Source organism: Misgurnus anguillicaudatus, chromosome 21 (assembly GCF_027580225.2).
Source record: "Misgurnus anguillicaudatus chromosome 21, ASM2758022v2, whole genome shotgun sequence".
Lineage (NCBI taxonomy): Eukaryota > Metazoa > Chordata > Actinopteri > Cypriniformes > Cobitidae > Misgurnus > Misgurnus anguillicaudatus.
In genome coordinates, this window is record NC_073357.2 from 30,157,319 (window position 1) to 30,176,440 (window position 19,122).

Below are 19,122 nucleotides of genomic sequence, written 5' to 3' on the forward strand. Positions count from 1 at the left end.
AGAACGAACCCGAAAAACATGTTCGGGACGTGTCCGGCGGAACTGGCACGAATGGCCTATTTTAACATAACCATGATAATATTGATAACCGTGATAACTTTGGTCACTATAATCATGATATGAAATTTTCATACCGTCCCATCCCTAGTCCCAGGTGTGCCTAGAATGTGTTTGTGTAGTTTCAGCTCAAAATACCACACAGATCATTTGTTTCAGTATGTACTATTTGGAAGGGAGCAAAAATGTGCTGTTTACCTTACCAACAGACAGCGAGTGCTTTTGGTTAAAAATAGGTCAGTATTCCATCAATACAGTCTGACGCCGGTTTCACACCGCAAGCGTGAGCAGCGCGTGAGAATAGGGTTTGCCGCGCCTGGCCATTGTGCTTTAACACCGCCTGTGTTTGCAGCGCATACGGTGCAGTTTAATAACAGTATAAAAATCTCAAGTTCACATTACTTTATTTTACACGCAATTATGAGCAAAACCTCTTCAAGACGCTTTTTGATGGTCAGTGTAATTTATATAACTGTGATTTGTTTAATCCACATTGTTTTTGTGTTGTTCTGATCCGTGTAATGACAGATATAGACACAATAAGATGCTTTTTGATGGTCAGTGTAATTTATATAACTGTGATTTGTTTAATCCACATTTTTTTGTGTTGTTCTGATCCGTGTAATGACAGATATAGACACAATTATAGACATAAAAGCCCACGGCACATTATTAAATCTGTTTCTCTGAAGCTTTAAAATAAAAAATTCACTCAGTGATTGACAGCATGATGCAGTCGTGTTTCCCTTCAACAGTGTAAGCATAAGATTTAGATTTATAGATGTATCTATTTCTATGAAGATAATTAAGATAGATGAGGATTAATTTAGTGCTGGGCAGAGAGTGAATGACAGCGCAGTCTTCTGGCTACAGTGTTTTTTTTTTATATTTAATTGCTTTCTTTAAAGGTGCAGTGTGTAACTTTTTGCGGCATCTAGTGGTGAGGTTGCGCATTGCAACCAACGGCTCAGTCCAATGCTCAACCCTTGCATTTGAAACGCATAGATGAGCTATGCTAGCCGCCATCGGACAAACATGTCATCGTCGGAGACAATTTAGTAAAAAAAAGTTTGTCCGTTAAGGGTTTCTGTAGAAACATGGAGGCACAAAATGGCGACTTCCATGTAAGGGGACCCTCGGTGTATGTAGATAAAAATATCTCATTCTAAGGTAATAAAAACATAACGGTGCATTATGAAAGGTCTGCATACACCCCTGATCATATAGTTTTGTATAATATTTTTCATTTATGTCAAGAGATCCTTTTAAAAATTACACACTGCACCTTTAAAGTTATGACTATTTGAAACAGACTTGGCGTCACATTCATGATTTTATGGTAGGGGTGGGCAATATGACCAAAATCTTCTATCACAATAGGATTCATTTTATATCATTATAACGATATGTATAACGGTAGAGTTTTTTAAATGTTTTAATAAGGTTTTTCTATTATTCAAATCTTTAATACCATAGAAATTTTCATAATTCACACAAAAACCTTATAAAAGCATAAAAAGAAGATAAAAACAAACAAAACTCAAGCTCTCTGAAGATAAACAGTCAATGATAAAGGAATGATAATAAATAATTATGCATGTATGTGTATATATTTTTTATTTAAAGTAGTTTCATAAACATGAGTGACAGACAGGAGCAAAATTAGGTAACTTCCCCTTTAAGAGCAAAGTCCGGACTCCGGACCCAATGTTACACATGCGTTTACTCTTTTAGCTGTTCACTCTCTCTTAAGCCCTAAATGGTCGTGTTTATGAGGATACTTGCAAAGACGGGAATGGCGCATGTGTGTATATAAGGCTAATAAAGCTCAAGAAAAATGCTCAAGAGCTTAATGAGCAGCGGTTGCGCGACTTGCGCGCTCCTGACAGACAGAAAGAGCAGCAGTTGCGTGTCTTGCGCGCTCCTCACACAGAGAAAGAGCGCACGCATATAGATCTTGTTTCAATGGCTTAAAATAACTTGTTTTAAAACTGTGTTGCTTAAATACGTGTACAGACGTTACGTTCTTCACTGTAAAAAATCAAATTAATGAAATGTTGGAAGGGCAAAAATATATAAGTTAAACCAATTGTCTTGTTTGGGCTTAGTTGAGTAGACATATTATTTTAAGTTTACATAAATCTGTGTTTAAATTATTAAGTGAATTGTTATTTTCAAATTCAGTCAACATTCAGAATGGCTATGTTGACTGAACTAATTAAGACAAATCTGGTCAATATGTGGACTTATGACAGCTATGTTTCCTGACAACAAAATGCTTACAATATTACTGTTATTTGGTAACAAAATGTAATTTTAAGAGTTGTTCAGGCGTGAATGTATGTGCTTAAAGTTTAAATATGCGGTCGGTTAATAAAGATAGCGTCTATTTAAAAATGTGCTCGGACACTTTCGGACGGAGAAGAGCTCCAGAAAATCACAGACACTTAAGCGCTCACACCCCGCCCAGCGCAGCCTCGCCTCGGCAAGCCCATCAGAAATCGACTGCTGGCTCTGATATCTCTGTGGCGTTTAAACATGCGATTTAATTCATTTTAATTTCTTAAACTTAATAGTAAAAGGTTTACCGGTATGTTTTAAATCATATTTTAGGATTGCACTTAAATGATATCGCTGTTGAATTATATTTCATATCTTTCACATTTGTTATAACTGGGCTGCGTACTGCCTGCGAATTTGAACTTCAGAGCTGAAGGTGCGAGTGGAGAAATAGTCCCAATATCATAACAATCTTAAAACTTCTAAATATACCCGTGTGTGTACCCGTGTGCGTGCGTGTGCGCGCGTACTCGCGCGTGTGTACGTATGTATGTATGCGCGTGCGTCTGTGTATTTTGAATTTAAAATGTTATAACTCGGAAGGATCTGGATCACAGGTCATTTCATCTGAGATCAATCCGCACGCAACAGCTGGAATCACTTAACTGTTACTGATTCACACAAGGAAGGACACAAGTCAGCCGTTTCCTCAAGTTCGCGTCAGGTAAGTGTTTGTAATTAAATGTTAATTTTAGAATATATTAATTGGCAAAGACGCAAATACTCGACGTTTTTGTAATGATATTTTTGTAAAGATATATTAGAAGTGTGTTATGTTGTGTCCGAAGTAAAGTGGAGCTATTTTAGTTAAGATAGCCTTGATATAGGGTTGGTTTACCGGACAGAGTTTAGAACTCGGTCTTTATTATAATTGGGACATTTTTACAAACAAACCTTATATAATACAATACTGGCGTGCATTTTGAGACAAAACAATAGCACTCATATGTTAAGAGATGTCAGTAAGTTATTTTAGTCAGTGAAAAGCCCTGTCCGAGAAAACCGCCCAATAGTGTTTAATTATGTGTGATGTCTGAGGGAAATTTGGCCTAACATTAACGTCGTTATTAAGAGAATAAAGTCTTTCACCGTCAAACTTTATTATATTAAACATGTTATTTATGTATGTGTGTGTGTTTATATTCCTCTGTTTATCAAACCAGAGCGGAGATGATGTGAGAGAGGCAGACCAGAAGGATACAGAGACAGTCTCCGCTTGGACTGGCTGAGGAAAGTCTCCTAAATGGCCCTGGAGATGTTCTGACTGACTTTAGAGGCTTTTTGGACTGTTTTATGCCCTCTATTTAAAGAAGACTTAATTCTGTATGTTCAGTCTGTATGATAAGTGAATAAGTGAATAAAAAGCTTTTGTTTTTATGTGACTGAAGTTAATTATTTTGTTTACAACACCAGCATAAATTATTCGGTAAATCATTTAAAATGTTATTAAAAAATTCCAAATAATAAATATTAATTGAAGTAACACATAAAACATTGAGTAAATACTTAAATTTTAATTGACAGAGTCTTTGCTGTAAGTTTTTAAAGATTCAACTGATTAAAACATTTTAGTTGAATGAACTATAAAGCTAATTGAGCCAACATACTTTTTTATATTTGAGTCAAATTTGGGCCAACTAAAAAACATCAATCCAGGTAACACTTTGGAGACAGAAATTGAGTGAACGTAAAATTTCTGTGGAACTAGTTACTAAAAAATAATTCATTGAGCCAACAATTTATTTTTTACAGTGTTGTGACCACGCGCACAATAGCATGACACGGGCGCGTAACCCTCATAGAGACGATAGTCCAAAATCTCTACCGGTTGACAAATTTCTACCGGTTAATCATGTCTACCGGTTTATCGCTTCAGCAACGCTCCTGTCACGCGAGCACACGCTGCTCACGTGTGCGGTGTGCATGCTTTAACATGTTAACATGGGCGGCGAAAAAAACATGCGCCGCTTACGCGCTGCTCACGCTTGCGGTGTGAAACCGGCTTGAGACAATAGGATATTAGCTGCATTAGCAATGCAAACACTTTAAGAAAAGCTTTTGGGTAAAGACAGTGGCTGTGGGCGGGGCTTTGTTTGTGTGACGTCACATTAACAAGAGAATCAAAACGGCATGGGGATTAAAAAAAGAGGGTGTATTTATTTTATTGGAGGGTTGTTGTGTCCACACACTGCCGATACACATTAATGTCCGAACACATTTATGCCCTTTTAAAGTTGCAATATGTAACCTTCTAATTGTTAGATAACAATTAGATAAACAATAAATGTTCAAAATTCTTTACCTCGATTCCCAACGATATGCTTACAGTGTATAATTATTATTTATAATTTGAGATATCAGGTCCAATTTCACTTTAACTTGCATAAGATATGTATAAAGATAAGAACAATTTTATGTTTTAAAAAGCGATTACGATAGAGTGGCTTAAGTTCGCATGACAGCTTTAAAAACAAGTGTGCAGTGTTGGCATGTAGTCTACACGAAATTTCAAACCATACTACTCTCATAATTCTGTGAGGTGAGTGGTTTATGCAAAAAGCAGAACAAAAAAAAAACCACTTTCATTTCAGAGTGCTTCTTGTTTCACTGCTAAGAACAGATGGTTGCAGCAACATCAGTAGTCTAACTTATAATAGAAAGCTACTCCATTGGCATTGTTGTGTTTGTGTGATCATGTGTTCAGTTGACACAGAAACAAGCCTGAACATACCATTCAGCTGTCATCAGTTAAACAGCCTCTTGGGAAGAGAGGCATACAAACATGGGAAAAATGTCAAAAACGCATCCCTGCAACTACTCCTTCCCTCCAAACTGATACTGTGTTTAGATTAGCATGGAAACTTCGAGCCTGCGGAGGCGAAAAAAGTTCAAAACACCCAGGAAAAATGTTAGCGTTTGCGGTTAATTACGGATACAATGTTGACATGAACTCTTTGCACTAGTATACACACAAGGCCTGACCTCTTTTTCTTTTCTGTTGGGCCCTTATTTAGTGCAGCTTTCAAAACAAATGCTACTCTTTACGATTGTAGTAATTTGAGGTCATTGAGGTTTTGTGCTGGAAACATAGGAGATGAATCCAGGGTGTATCCAATGCCCAGTCTGTCTTCAACTAAAAGACTATTGTTTTATCTATAAAGACACTTTGCAAGGAAACTTGTTTTACACATGAAATCATGTCTTGTGATCTAAAACAAATTCTAAAGTGGTTTTAGGAAAATCTGACCAGAGAATTTGACGTAATGATCATGTGTTTTTGTTTCTCTTTTTATGTTTAGTCATACTTCGTCACAGACTATGACCCCACGATCGAAGACTCCTACACAAAGCAGTGTGTGATCGACGAAAGGCCTGCGCGGCTGGACAGTAAGTGAAACTGATGTTTGAGGAAATCGAACTGTCAGGCAAACCCACACAGGATTTAGGAGAACTACAAACTTCTCAAAAATGATCTGCTTTGATATGTCAAAGAGTTGAATAACTGTGGTTTGTTGTTATTCTGTGTGTGTTATACATCCTTGTGCAAACCAGTGTCTAAATATGGAGGCTTCAGCTACAGTAGAAGTAGTGTGGCATAGTGGTTAAACATATGGACGAGTAACCAAAAGGCTGAGTCACTACTGTATGCTTGAGCAAGACTGTACGACAGGAGTCTCCAACACTATGGATAAAACAATCTGGAGGGCTAATTTTTTTGATAGTCCACTCAAAACTTTTTTGTTTTACTTGTTGATATGTTTTATCATTGTTTAAAATGTTAACATGCATAAAAGAAGCCAAGCTAAAATAAAAAAAATTGAGCCTATTAATAGAATGTGTTTTGGCGCGCACCTCATTGACAAGTTGGAGACCACGGTCCTAGAGGCATTAAATTCTAGAGGCATTAGGCAAACGTTTTCAAAGATGATTATATTTATATACACTCACCTAAAGGATTATTAGGAACACCTGTTCAATTTCTTATTAATGCAATTTTCTAATCAACCAATCACATGTCAGTTGCTTCAATGCATTTAGGGGTGTGGTCCTGGTCAAGACAATCTCCTGAACTCCAAACTGAATGTCAGAATGGGAAAGAAAGGTGATTTAAGCTGTTTTGAGCGTGGCATGGTTGTTGGTGCAAGACGGGCCGGTCTGAGTATTTCACAGTCTGCTTAGTTACTGGGATTTTCACGCACAACCATTTCTAGAGTTTACAAAGAATGATGTGAAAAGGGAAAAACATCCAGTATGCGGCAGTCCTGTGGGCGAAAATGCCTTGTTGATGCTAGAGGTCAGAGGAGAATGGGCCGACTGATTCAAGCTGATAGAAAAACAACTTTGACTGAAATAAACACTCGTTACAACGGAGGTATGCAGCAAAGCATTTGTGAAGCCACAACACGCACCACGTTGAGGCGGATGGGCTACAACAGCAGAAGACCCCACTGGATACCACTCATCTCCTCTACAAAATCTGCACGCGCTCACCAAAATTGGACAGTTGAAGACTGGAAAAATGTTGCCTGGTCTGATGAGTCTCGATATCTGTTGAGACATTCAGATGGTAGAGTCAGAATTTGGCATAAACAGAATGAGAACATGGATCCGTCATGCCTTGTTACCACTGTGCAGGCTGTTGGTGGTGGTGTAATGGTGTGGGGGATGTTTTCTTGGCACACTTTAGGCCCCTTAGTGCCAATTGGGCATCATTTAAATGCCACGGCCTACCTAAGCATTGTTTTTGACCTTGTCCATCTCTTTATGACCACCACGTACCCATCCTCTGATGGCTACTTCCAGCAGGATAATGCACCATGTCACAAAGCTCGAATCATTTCAAATTGGTTTCTTGAACATGACAATGAGTTCACTGTACTAAAATGGCCCCCCACAGTCACCAGATCTCAACCCTATAGAGCATCTTTGGGATGTGGTGGAATGGGAGCTTCATGCCCTGGATGTGCATCTCACAAATCCCCATCAACTGCAAGATGCTATCCTATCAATATGGGCCAACATTTCTAAAGAATGCTTTCAGCACCTTGTTGAATCAGTGCCACAGAGAATTAAGGCAGTTTTGAAGACAAAAGGGGGTCAAACACAGTATTAGTATGGTGTTCCTAATAATCCTTTAGGTGAGTGTATTTAGACTTACTAGTCAAAATAATTTGGAAAATTATTATAGGTTTACACACAATCTTTGCAAATAAAGGGATAGTTTACCCAAACATGAACATTCTGCCATCATTTTATTTCCCTTATGTTGCTGTAAACCTGTATAAGAAGATATTTTGCTAAGCACACAGTTGACTGTACCCATTGACTTCCATAGTATTTGTTATTCCTACTATGGAATAAGTACTGTGTGCTTACCATTTAAAAATATAATTTATTAAAATATCTTTTTAAAACAGAATAAATAAACTTATGGAGGTTTAGAACAACATTAGTTTGAGAAAGTGAACTGTCCCTTTAACTGTAATAATCAAGTACGATTTTTTTCAACTTATAAAATAAATAGACACACACACAGTACTATACATGAGATCATTCTGATCAAACTGTTTTAGGGTGGTGTTCATTTATAAGTGCTTAGTTAGCTGTGTGTGCAGTCGTAGGTGACTAACATGGCTGTCCTGTGTTTGTTAGTCCTGGATACAGCAGGACAGGAAGAGTTTGGAGCCATGAGAGAACAATACATGAGGACAGGGGAGGGTTTCCTCCTCGTCTTCTCTGTCACAGACCGGGGAAGGTGAGCAACGTTTCACTTGTGCTTTCTCTTAACTTTCACCATAACTTCTCCTTTCCCCAACATTGTATCTCTCAGTTTCACTCAGTTTTTCATGTTCTTCCCGCCTTCATTCATCTTTTCTGTAACCGTCGTGTGTGCAAATTTAGAGGTATGCTAATTTTTGTGTCTGTTTTGTCTGTGACACGCAGCCTCATGCAAATAAATAGATCTCGCAAACATTCTTAGCGTGCACGGTTGAGAAATGTGGTGGGCGTGTGTGGTATGTTCAGCCGTTTAGTGTGTATCTGTGCCCGTTTAGGGTGCTTCCCACATTGTGTTTCTGCTGTAAACAGTCTTTCCTTCCCTCGTTTACATTACCCCGCTCAGAGCTGATGGCAAAGGCCTCCCTCGCAACGTCTCTGGAGTCTTTGACAAGTATTTCCTTATCCAGCATGACATTTAAACTGCCGCGCTCTCTTCGTACTGTTAGTGTTAGAATCAGCGGGGACCCCATAATAATGTCCCTCCGTCCCCTCCTTACACACACTGTGTTCCCCGTACGATGGCTTCTAGCAATCCAACAGCGTTATTGGAAAATTTATAGCAGCGACATGAGAACTGAGTGACCTCCTGTCATCCTGTGTACTGTAATGCAGTTCTGTGGCCTGAGACACTGGGAGATAGCCGGTCAGCAGCCGGGAGGGTGGGCTCGCATGCCTTTTAAGTTTTATGGAGAGGAGGATCTGTCTTTTTGTGGGTGTGCATGTTGTTTACTAGTTTTTTTATTACATTTGGAAGCAGGGCGTTGAGGCGAGAACTGTGACGAAGGGGCCTGTTAAAGTCTTCTTATGATAATAATTGAGTCTGGATTTTTTACAAACTATTTTACAAATATCTTTATAAATATAGCAAAAGCTCTTAAAGGGACACAACATTTTTTTGAAAATAGGCTAATTTTCCAGCTCCCCTAGAGTGAAACATTTGATTTTTACTGTTTTGGAATCCATTCAGCGGATCTCCGGATCTGGCGCTAGCACATTTAGCATAGCTTAGCATGATCCATTGAATCTGATTGGACCATTGGCATCGCGCTCAAAAATAACCAAAGAGTTTTGATATTTTTCTTATTTAAAACTTGACTCTTGTGTAGGTACAAGACCGACGGAAAATTTAAATTTGCGATTTTCTAGGAAAATATGGCTAGGAACTATACTCTCATTTTGGCATAACAATCAAAGAATTTGATGCCGTACCATGGTAACTTTTAATAGCAGGGGACTATTTTCAGGCACTGCAAAATATCATTGCGAAAATATCGAAACTCTTTATTTTTGAGCACGATGCTAATGGTCTAATCAGATTCAATGGATTATGCTAAGCTATGCTAAAAGTGGTACGACCAGACCCGGAGATCAGCTAAATGGATTCCAAAACAGTAAAAATTAAATTATTAAATCTAGGGGAGCTGGAAAATGAGCCTAAAGTGTCCCTTTGAAGGGGACATATCATGAAAACACCTTTTCCATGTTTAAGTGTTATAATTGCTTCTATCAACCTAGAAAACGTGAAAAAGAGCAAACCAGTAACTTTGTTTTGGTAAACCATTGTCTGCAAGCATCTGAAAAAAATAGGTCATTTATATTTCGCTCCCTATGTAACGTATGAGAGAGAGAGAGAGAGAGAGAGAGAGAATAATTGACAGCACAATTGAGTTTCAATTTGAGTTTGCAGTTCATCAGCTCATTTTAAAAGGACACCCAAAAACGGCACATTTTTGTTCACACCTTTAAAGTGGCAATTTTAACATGCTATAATAATTTATCTATGGGGTATTTTGAGCTAATACTTCACATACACTGGGGAAATGTCTTGAAACATTTTAAAACATGTTTTTCTCGTTTTTTTTTTTTAAACAAAATCTCAAAATGTGTCTGTAAAGCCCAAGTGTTTTGTTTAAAAGAATATTCAACCCAGTATACACAGCCCAATATTCTGTTATTTACTCACCATTGTGTAGTAAGTAAACCTGAATGACTTTTAAAATCTTTCCCAGTGGCCAAAATAGACAGAAACACTACAGAAGTAATGTCACAAAAACTGATCCCTCTGGGCTTTACATTAAAGGGGCTCTTTCGAAACCATACAGTAACATTTTATGAAATTTAAGTAGTTTTTTACTGAAAGTTTCAAATGTCATTCACATTATGCAAATATTCAAACCAGGTGAATGTTTGATGTCATTGACAGCAAGCCACTAGTACATATATGTGTCATAACCAAACAAGTTTAAATACAATATGTGCACTGCAAAAAAATGATGTGTTAATTTTTTACACATTGTGTGTGTCATGCCATTTAAAGCAACACTATGTAGTTTCCATGTAAAATGCAATAGCATCCAGCTGCAGCCCCGCAGACTCACCTTCGACTAGACACCAGTGGCTGGACACCAGTGGATAGACAGCCTACGTCATTTCCGTTTCGCCGCTAATTTCCTTTTTCGCCGCTGGACGAACAGCAATTTTATTTTATATTTTCACCTTTAGATAGACAGCGTATTTATTTTATATTTTCATCTCTGGATAGACAGCATATTTATTTTCGGTTTTCACCAGTGGATAGACATTTTTTTGTAGGCTTAATTTCACACGTCTTTTCCGTATTGTCATTTTACTTTAATGACTTAAAATATATAATATAAAATGTGTGCAAATTGAAATATGATCTTTATCATATCTTTACATAAAACAATTCTCAATAATATGCTTAATATTATAACATCAATAATTCATGCAAACTGCACTTTACAAGAACCACCTTGAAAATATATATTGTTCAGATCATTTCACTATTTTTTTGTGACTTAAATTCAGCCAGATCAATGGAATATAACGTTTTGTCAATACAACAGACTTGTAACTTTACATGTTAATTGACCACAGTTTTTTTATGTAACCACTTCTGGGTTTAAAATATACGTAGATTCACATGATCAGACAATTTACCAAACAATGCAAATCAAATTAACACTTCGTGGTTTTGCAATATTTATTGGAAATTACACACATCTTAGGAAAAATTAGACAAATCTGACCATCAGAATGAAGATGCAACAGGCCCTCCACAGCCACTTTCAGAGTGTGCTTGTAGCAGCTAGGAGGCTGCTCAGGTTGCAGCAACAGTACAATTTGTCCAGTTTAAAGTTGTTCTATAACTAGGGATGCACCGATACCACTTTTTCCATCTCCGATCCGATTCCGATACCCGAATTCTGAGTATCGGCCGATTCCGATACTACTGTATTTTTCTTGAACAATTTAAATCACACACACACACACACACACACACACACACACACACACACACACACACACACACACACACTCACACACACACACACACACACACACACACACACACACACACACACACACACACACAGTTAAATGTGTATAGTGCTTTCTGTTAAATCTAGCATAATATAATTATATTATATATAATCATATAATTTTAAATATAAAAACCAATAATTTAAAATGATTTACAAGTTACAAGAACATTAGTAATTATTAACCATGGCAGTGTTTAGGAGAAAATAAAATAGGCACGTTTGATCAAATAAGAATGCTAATTTCCTTAGTTGCGCGAAAAGTCACAGTAAAAAAGCTGTAGATGGTTATTTTGGGAATTAAGCACTTTAATTTCACTTTAATTTCATGTTAAAATAAATGACGGGAGTAACGCTTTACAAAGTAATTCCGTTACTGTAAATCCACTACTTTTAGCGGTAATTGACATGTAACGAAGTATTTGTTTTAAATCAAGTAACGCAGTTACAATTACTGAAATTTAAATGAGTTGGTTACACGTGTTACTGTATTTTGTGATAAATGAACACTTGCAGACAAGAAATTTCTGATTTAACATCGCAGGACTGTGGTGAGCGGCACAATGAATAATAACACAGAAGGTGTGTTAGGATAGGGACAACATGTGTTGTCCGTTACTTGATTTAAAAAAAAAATACTTTGTTACATGTTAATTACCGCTAAAAGTAGTGGAATTACAGTAACAGAATTACTTTGTAACGCGTTACTCCCGTCACGGTTTTTAACACAACTTGTGTTGGCTCTTTCATTTATTTTAACATGAAATAACGCCTGTTAATTATTTACCTGTTAAATAACAGGAAATTACTGGCAGCAGGGTTACCATTATTTTCCTGTTATTTTAACAGTTAATTCATGTTAATGTTTTTTACAGTGCACTTCCTGTAATGTTTTTTAACAGGAATTTACTGTAAATCATAGAAAAAAAACAGGAAACAACTGGCAACAGTTAATACCATTATTTTCCTGGTAAATCACCATTTATTTTGTTTCCATTAAATATTGTTAATAATTTTTAGCATAGTAACGTGTACCACTGATTGTTATAGACATATTCTAACTTGAGTTAATACAAGAATAGGCATAATCCATCAGATAACACTTAAGTGAAAGAAAACGAATAGGTCTCTGTTGAAATTCACTTTTTTTATTGTAATACAAACACTAAGGTAAATACTTAAAATTGTAGACACACATGGATCAGACCAATCACAGAAATGTATTGTGTATCATGTTCATTGCTGATGTCTGTGGTCACAGGATGTAAAATAACAAATGTGTCTGTCTTAAACTAGCAAAGACACTTGCGTGTATAGATGCAAGATAGGGCCCTAAACCTTAACATGGCATGACACACACAATGTGTAAAAAATATCACATCATTTTTTGCAGTGTGTAAGCACAAATTAAATTTGAGAACTTTGTTTAGAAAAACATGAGGGTGAGTAAATAATGACATCAGTTTAATTTTTGATCGACTTGTTACTTCAATAACAATAAAATGTACTTTTCTGTGTGATTCTAGGTATGTATGTCACAATTCAGTGCATTGCAAGCTGTAAACGGCTATATAATGTTTTGTTAATAAGCTTGTGTTGTGTCCTCAGCTTTGAAGAGATCTACAAGTTTCAAAGACAAATCTTGAGAGTAAAGGACCGGGACGAGTTTCCCATGATTCTAGTGGGTAACAAAGCCGATCTTGAACAACAGAGACAAGTGAGTGGAATAAATTACATCAAACAGCTATTTTAGCTATACGGTACTAAAATGAACACTACAATCATTAAGTGACTTTACAGTATGTTGTATGTAGTGTCCATCTTTATATTCGTATTGCAAAATGACTCAAGCACATTTATACTGTATACACAAAGTATAATATTACTTAAAATGAAATTTATTCCTGAAAATCAATAGAGTTGAAATACAGACAAATGTCAGAGAGAGTGTCTATGTGTGTGTGAGCTGGTAATAAAAGACTTGAGGTTATTGAGTGCATATAGTGACACACTCGATGATACACTGCCATCTAGTGAAATAATTGCCAGGTAGGAGGATGTAATTGTAATTAATGGCATTAAAGGGATAGTTCACTTTAAAATGAAACTTCTGTCATCATTTTCTCATCCTAATGTTGTTCTAAATCTGTATGAATTTCTTTTTACTGATGAACATAAAAGAAGATATTTTGATAAATGATGGCAAGCACACAGCTGATTGTAACAATTGACTTCCATAGTAGGAAAAATAAATACGATTGAATTCATCGGGTACCGTCAACTGTGTGCTTACCATCATTTATCAAAATATCTTCTACATTATTTATTACAATACTCTTTCATAATATTTTTTTTCTTACTATGGAAGTTAATGGTTACAGCAAACGTGTGCATACCGTCATTTATCTTCTTTTTGTTATATTACTATTACTGTGTATAAGGTGGTTTATAAAAAATATATATTTTTTTAATCCACATCAGTCAGTTAACAGGATTCAAATGAGTCTATAGGTTAATATAGTTTATTTTTACAGGTCACCCAGGAGGAAGGCCAGCAGCTTGCCCGACAACTCAAAGTTACATACATGGAGGCCTCCGCAAAGATCCGTATGAATGTAGACCAGGCTTTCCATGAGCTGGTTCGAGTCATAAGGTGGGTTTACATTCCATTATTGTGGTACTAACAGATGCTACCAGATGGTGGAAGTACACACATAACATTTTAATATATAATAAGAATGAATACTATGCAGTATATATTGTGTAAAGCTATGCATTATACAATTGTTAACATTTCAAATTATGTTTTTACCATGCATGTTTTGAAAAAGTGAGTCACATAATTAATATAAAGAAATCAGATTGCAATCAGATGCAAAATTAAAGAAATTATTAATTTGTATAATATTTATTTAAATATTTTAGAAATCTTTATATGAAAGATTATCAAGTCATAGTACATAATTTCTGGTTTATTTATATTTGGTTTAAATTCGGTTTGTTTCAGTTTTGTTGGTCTCTGTGTGACACGTTTGGCAACATTAAGTTGATCATGAATGCTACACACAATATGCATACCGCAGAAATAATGTTTACACAGTATATGAAGAGTTTGGTTCCAAAACGAAATAACTCCGTTTTGAAAATGTTTGTCAAAACATGTTTATTATCATGTTTTATTGTCTTTTATTATGCTACTTTTTACAGTTTGATTGATATTAATTGGAATGCACACTTAAAAAACAAGATTTTTGAAAAAGTTATCTCATTTTGGAACCAAGCTCTTCAAATATAGATTTTATACACTATAACCGGGGGTTTTCATCGCCTGAGTCCCCGAGTGGCTTATGATTTTTCCCCGTCACAGAAAACCACCACAGGTCAATGCCAAAAAAAGTATTTTTTGGTTTTTGTTTGTTTGTTGATCACGAAGTACAAAGTAGATGAGAAAATTCTGTGTGTATTCAACACGCCGCAATTGTTGTTTACAATGCGTGAAATGGTGCGCTGTGATTGGATAAGCAGATTTATTGCATTCTGCAGAGAAGGATGACCGGCATTTATTGCGGTATGGGGAAACGGGAGAAAAAATGACAGAAAAACACAGCAGATATCAAATTTGGCGCAAAATTACGAATTTACTTTTTAATACTGACTTGATACAATACTGATTTTGATGGTAACTATTTTTTTAAAATGCCGTTTATAGTGTTTTGGAACCAAACTCTTGTTACAGTACAAATACATTTGAATGAAACATGTAGCATTACTCTAATAAGTGTAACTTATTATATTTATTAAAAATATATAACTTGATATATATTTTAGCTAACCCTTACAGAAGGTTCATCATCATATTTGGGGTCTTTCGCATCATAAAGTTTAAAACCCCCTGCACTATAATATTATTCTGTTTTATTCATACATAGTCTCAAAAAAACAGATTAATAATGCATTTGTAGCTTGTATCTTAGAATTCAAAACAAAAACAAATTTAGATGGAAGCCAATAGCTTGTATGTCATGTACAGTCATATCTTAGTTGGTGTATTTGTAGCTTGAATGACACGTTTTGTCTGATTGTCACATCACATCCTGATTCCTCTCGCAGGAAGTTCCAAGAACAAGAGTGCCCACCCTCGCCGGAGCCCACGCGCAAAGAGAAGGATAAGAGCGGCTGCCATTGTGTGATCGTCTAATTGGCCTCTCACTGCCGCCACTCACCCAGCTGCTGTCACCAGTCCCCGCCCCCCACCCTGCCTTCTGACATCACATCCTGTGTGGATGAACTCGCTGCCTTTCTACATGTGCATGTCTTTGAAACAGCAGTCTCTCTCATAGCCTTATCAGGGGCATTTTAGGCCTCTAGGACTTCACTACTAGAAGAACCAAACTGACGAAATCTTCATCAAACCTTCAACTAGAGTCCTGACATCAGTGTGACTTATATTGCGAGTAGAATCCAGTAGTTGTGCCCCAACACTAAACATCGCTTCTTATCAGTTTGCTATATAAACACACACCAATTCCTTTTTTGTCTTGTGACATACGTACTTTTGATGAGCTCAAAAGACTGAAAAGACAACATTGGGATGGCTGATGAGTAAAGCGTTTAGTCCCACGAGATCTAATGTGAGACGATGCTCTGAGGCTTTGTGTGTGTTTCTCGTGCCATATTGGTTTTTACTTCCATATGCTAAGCAGAAGTTGTACATACGTGATGATCTGCCTTTATAATGATGTGTGAGGTTAATGAGCTTGTTTGGACTTGCATTGAAACAACAATGTACTCGCATATATGTACATAGACAGCCTCTAACGCTATGACAACATTTCCCTTTGTCAGCAGTGAAATCAAATCATTTTTATTTTTGCCGGGATGCCTTTAAGTTCATCAGCCTTTTGAATCTTTGTCGTGAGGCTTCTTGGCATTTACGGATTTGAATCTTTTCCGTTCCGTGATCTCAGATTGTGAATTGAATTATTCGTCTAGCCAGATTGTTAAAGCCTTTTTGACTCTCAGCTTAGATTTCTACAGACTGTCTTCAGACTCAGGTTGCTGCATTCACACTGTTTTTACATCATTCTTACAACAGTCGCTCTCCCAGAATAGTGCACAGTAGAGCCGGGCCATATGAAGGTTTATGGTGTTGCGAAAATGTCACCCGCATCACATTTTTTTATTCTGTGTGTACTGTACTATGTAAATAACCTCTACTCCTGCATGTAAGATCGGGTGAGACAAAGAAACATGGAGAAAGATAATCACACACATCAAGAGTACCCACACTATAAAAACCCAACATTGGGTCAAAAACGGACAAAAACAATTGTTGGGTTAACACAAAAAAATGCTCATATTTAACCCAGCAATGGGTTAAACCAACCCAGCATGGGTTAAATCACAAACCAACAGGCTAGGTTTGTCCCTTTTTGACTCAATGCTGGAGTGCACATGTGAATCCCAAGCAAGCGGGGCATATTATTAAAAGATGTGCAACGTTTGTGGTGTGGGCATGGTTTGTTCATGCTCCTTTAGCTTGGTTGGTAGAGCATTGCATTATTAACGCAAAGCTCATGGGTTATGCTGCGTTCACACCAGCCGCGGTAGAGGCGTCAAGCGCGAGTGATTTCAATGTTAAGTCAGTGTGAAGACGCGGTGATGCGTGTCTGGGGGTCTCGTGGCGCGAATGAGGCGTTTAGCGCGGCACCGTAGACGCGATTCCGCTTCATCCGCGCATCTAGCTCGCGCGAATTGAACGTTGCCGCGGCAAATGCGCGAGTTGAAAAATTTGAACTTTGGCAGGAAAACGCGCCACGTTAACCAATCAGGAGCTTGCTCTAGTAGTGACGTGAATACAGGAAGTGAGCGGGGTTGCAGAAGCCCCTCCCATGACGCAAATTTCCGCGTGAATGTCTCGCTGACTAGAATTTTACGCACGAATGAAACGAGTAAACTCAAACTTTTCAAGCGGCAAACTAGGCGCGGTACACGCGAATTTGACGCCTGAAACGCGGCTGGTGTGAACCCACAGTTAGATTATCTACACTAAAAAATCCCTTGTTGCACTTTAATTTTTACGTTTAATGAACTTGAATATTCAATTCAACTTTTTGGACTAGTGAGGAGATGCTATAAATTATAAAAAATAACTTAAGCTAATTCAACTATATTAATAATAATTTATAGAAACTTCTCGCTAGTCAAGAAAGTTGATTAACTCTTTCCCCGCCGTTGACGATACTGAAGCCAAAACGTTTTCAAATTTTGAACTCTATGTATGTTTTGATAATCATTTTGAATCTGATATTTAACAAAATTACTTCACAAAAATGCAATTATTTCAGCTTTTTGCTAAAAAAATTTATTTGTTAAAGAAAAATACCCATATTTAAAAATATAGATAGGATGAAACGGTTTTTCCCCATTTTTTTAAACCAAAGGGTCTGTTCTTTAATTTGATATATTTGCATGTTTATATATTTTTGGAAGAAAATTTTCCTGGAAGGCACTTTGTGAAAATCACAAAAACTGCTGGCAGGCAACTTTTTAAAAAATGGCTGGTGGGGAATGAGTTAAACTTAATCAAATCAAAGTGTAACAAGGGATTTTTTTCAGTGTACCTGTAAAACTAATACATACTGATAAAATGTATTGTTTGAATGCACTGTAAGTCGCTTTGAAGAGAAGCGTCTGCCAAATGCATCAAATGTAAAATGGTTTGGGTTTCTACTGTTATATAATAATTACTTATAACATAAAACAGGTTTATGGTCATACTGCCGACCCCTGGTGCACAACACGCTCAGTGTTTTGTATTAGGTGGTCCACCATTACAGATAATACAGAGATGTTGTCTCTGAAATAAGTGTATCTTTTTCAGGCCTTACATTTTAATTCACTTGTACACTGATTTTGTTTTAAAAATGTATGGACATGGTTGCTAGCGACAGAAGAACATCTAACATAATTGCTATCTCTTCTAAGTATTTTTTTCTTGTGTATGATCAGAGGAAAATGAGTCTTTTGAGACATCTCATCTAATGCTTTTTTAATCATCCAACTGAAAACGTAAATTCACATTCCCTCAAGAGTGCTCTGTTTTTAATATGGCTTGACTGCAACGAGAGGTTGATGCCTTTGTGACATTCACACTTAAATTTGATATATTGTCATGAATCAAGTGACTTACTTATACTCCAAGGGTTCATATCACTGTCATGCCACATTTTGTGTTTTGTCTTCCTTTATCAGCGTGCATTTCTGTATGAGGGATACAAATAAACTTTTCGTTTTGTCTTTTATCATCATGTAATAATATATAAGAAAAAAAAGATGGAAGTGATCTTTTGAATGGACATGATTAAATGTTTTTACTATATACTTTTATACATTATTTTCTTATCAGACTAGTTAATGAGTATTTTTATATGTTTGTAAGTGAAAAAAAAATGCTCTTGTGGCACAACTATGTGTATATGTAAAGAGGAGTATTTAATTATCTCATCTAGTTTGTTTTTTAACTCACAAAAGGCCAATGTATGTCGAACTGCACCTTCATTGCTTTTGGTGACGTGAAACTGGTAATCGCCCTCCCACCTAT

At 36.6% G+C, this 19,122-nt stretch overlaps 1 protein-coding gene across 1 annotated transcript in view; it reads left to right on the forward strand.

Moving 5' to 3' along the window:
- rras2 (RAS related 2) overlaps window positions 1-18,900 on the forward strand; it is a 51,557-nt gene extending 32,657 nt beyond the window's left edge. Inside the window, exons 2-6 of the mRNA XM_055201728.2 lie at window positions 5,697-5,784; window positions 8,050-8,152; window positions 13,128-13,236; window positions 14,054-14,172; window positions 15,630-18,900. Of these exons, the coding sequence (XP_055057703.1) occupies window positions 5,697-5,784; window positions 8,050-8,152; window positions 13,128-13,236; window positions 14,054-14,172; window positions 15,630-15,717 (507 nt within the window). The 3' untranslated portion in view covers window positions 15,718-18,900. The remainder of the gene's footprint in view (window positions 1-5,696; window positions 5,785-8,049; window positions 8,153-13,127; window positions 13,237-14,053; window positions 14,173-15,629) is intronic.
- Window positions 18,901-19,122: the final 222 nt, after the last annotated feature.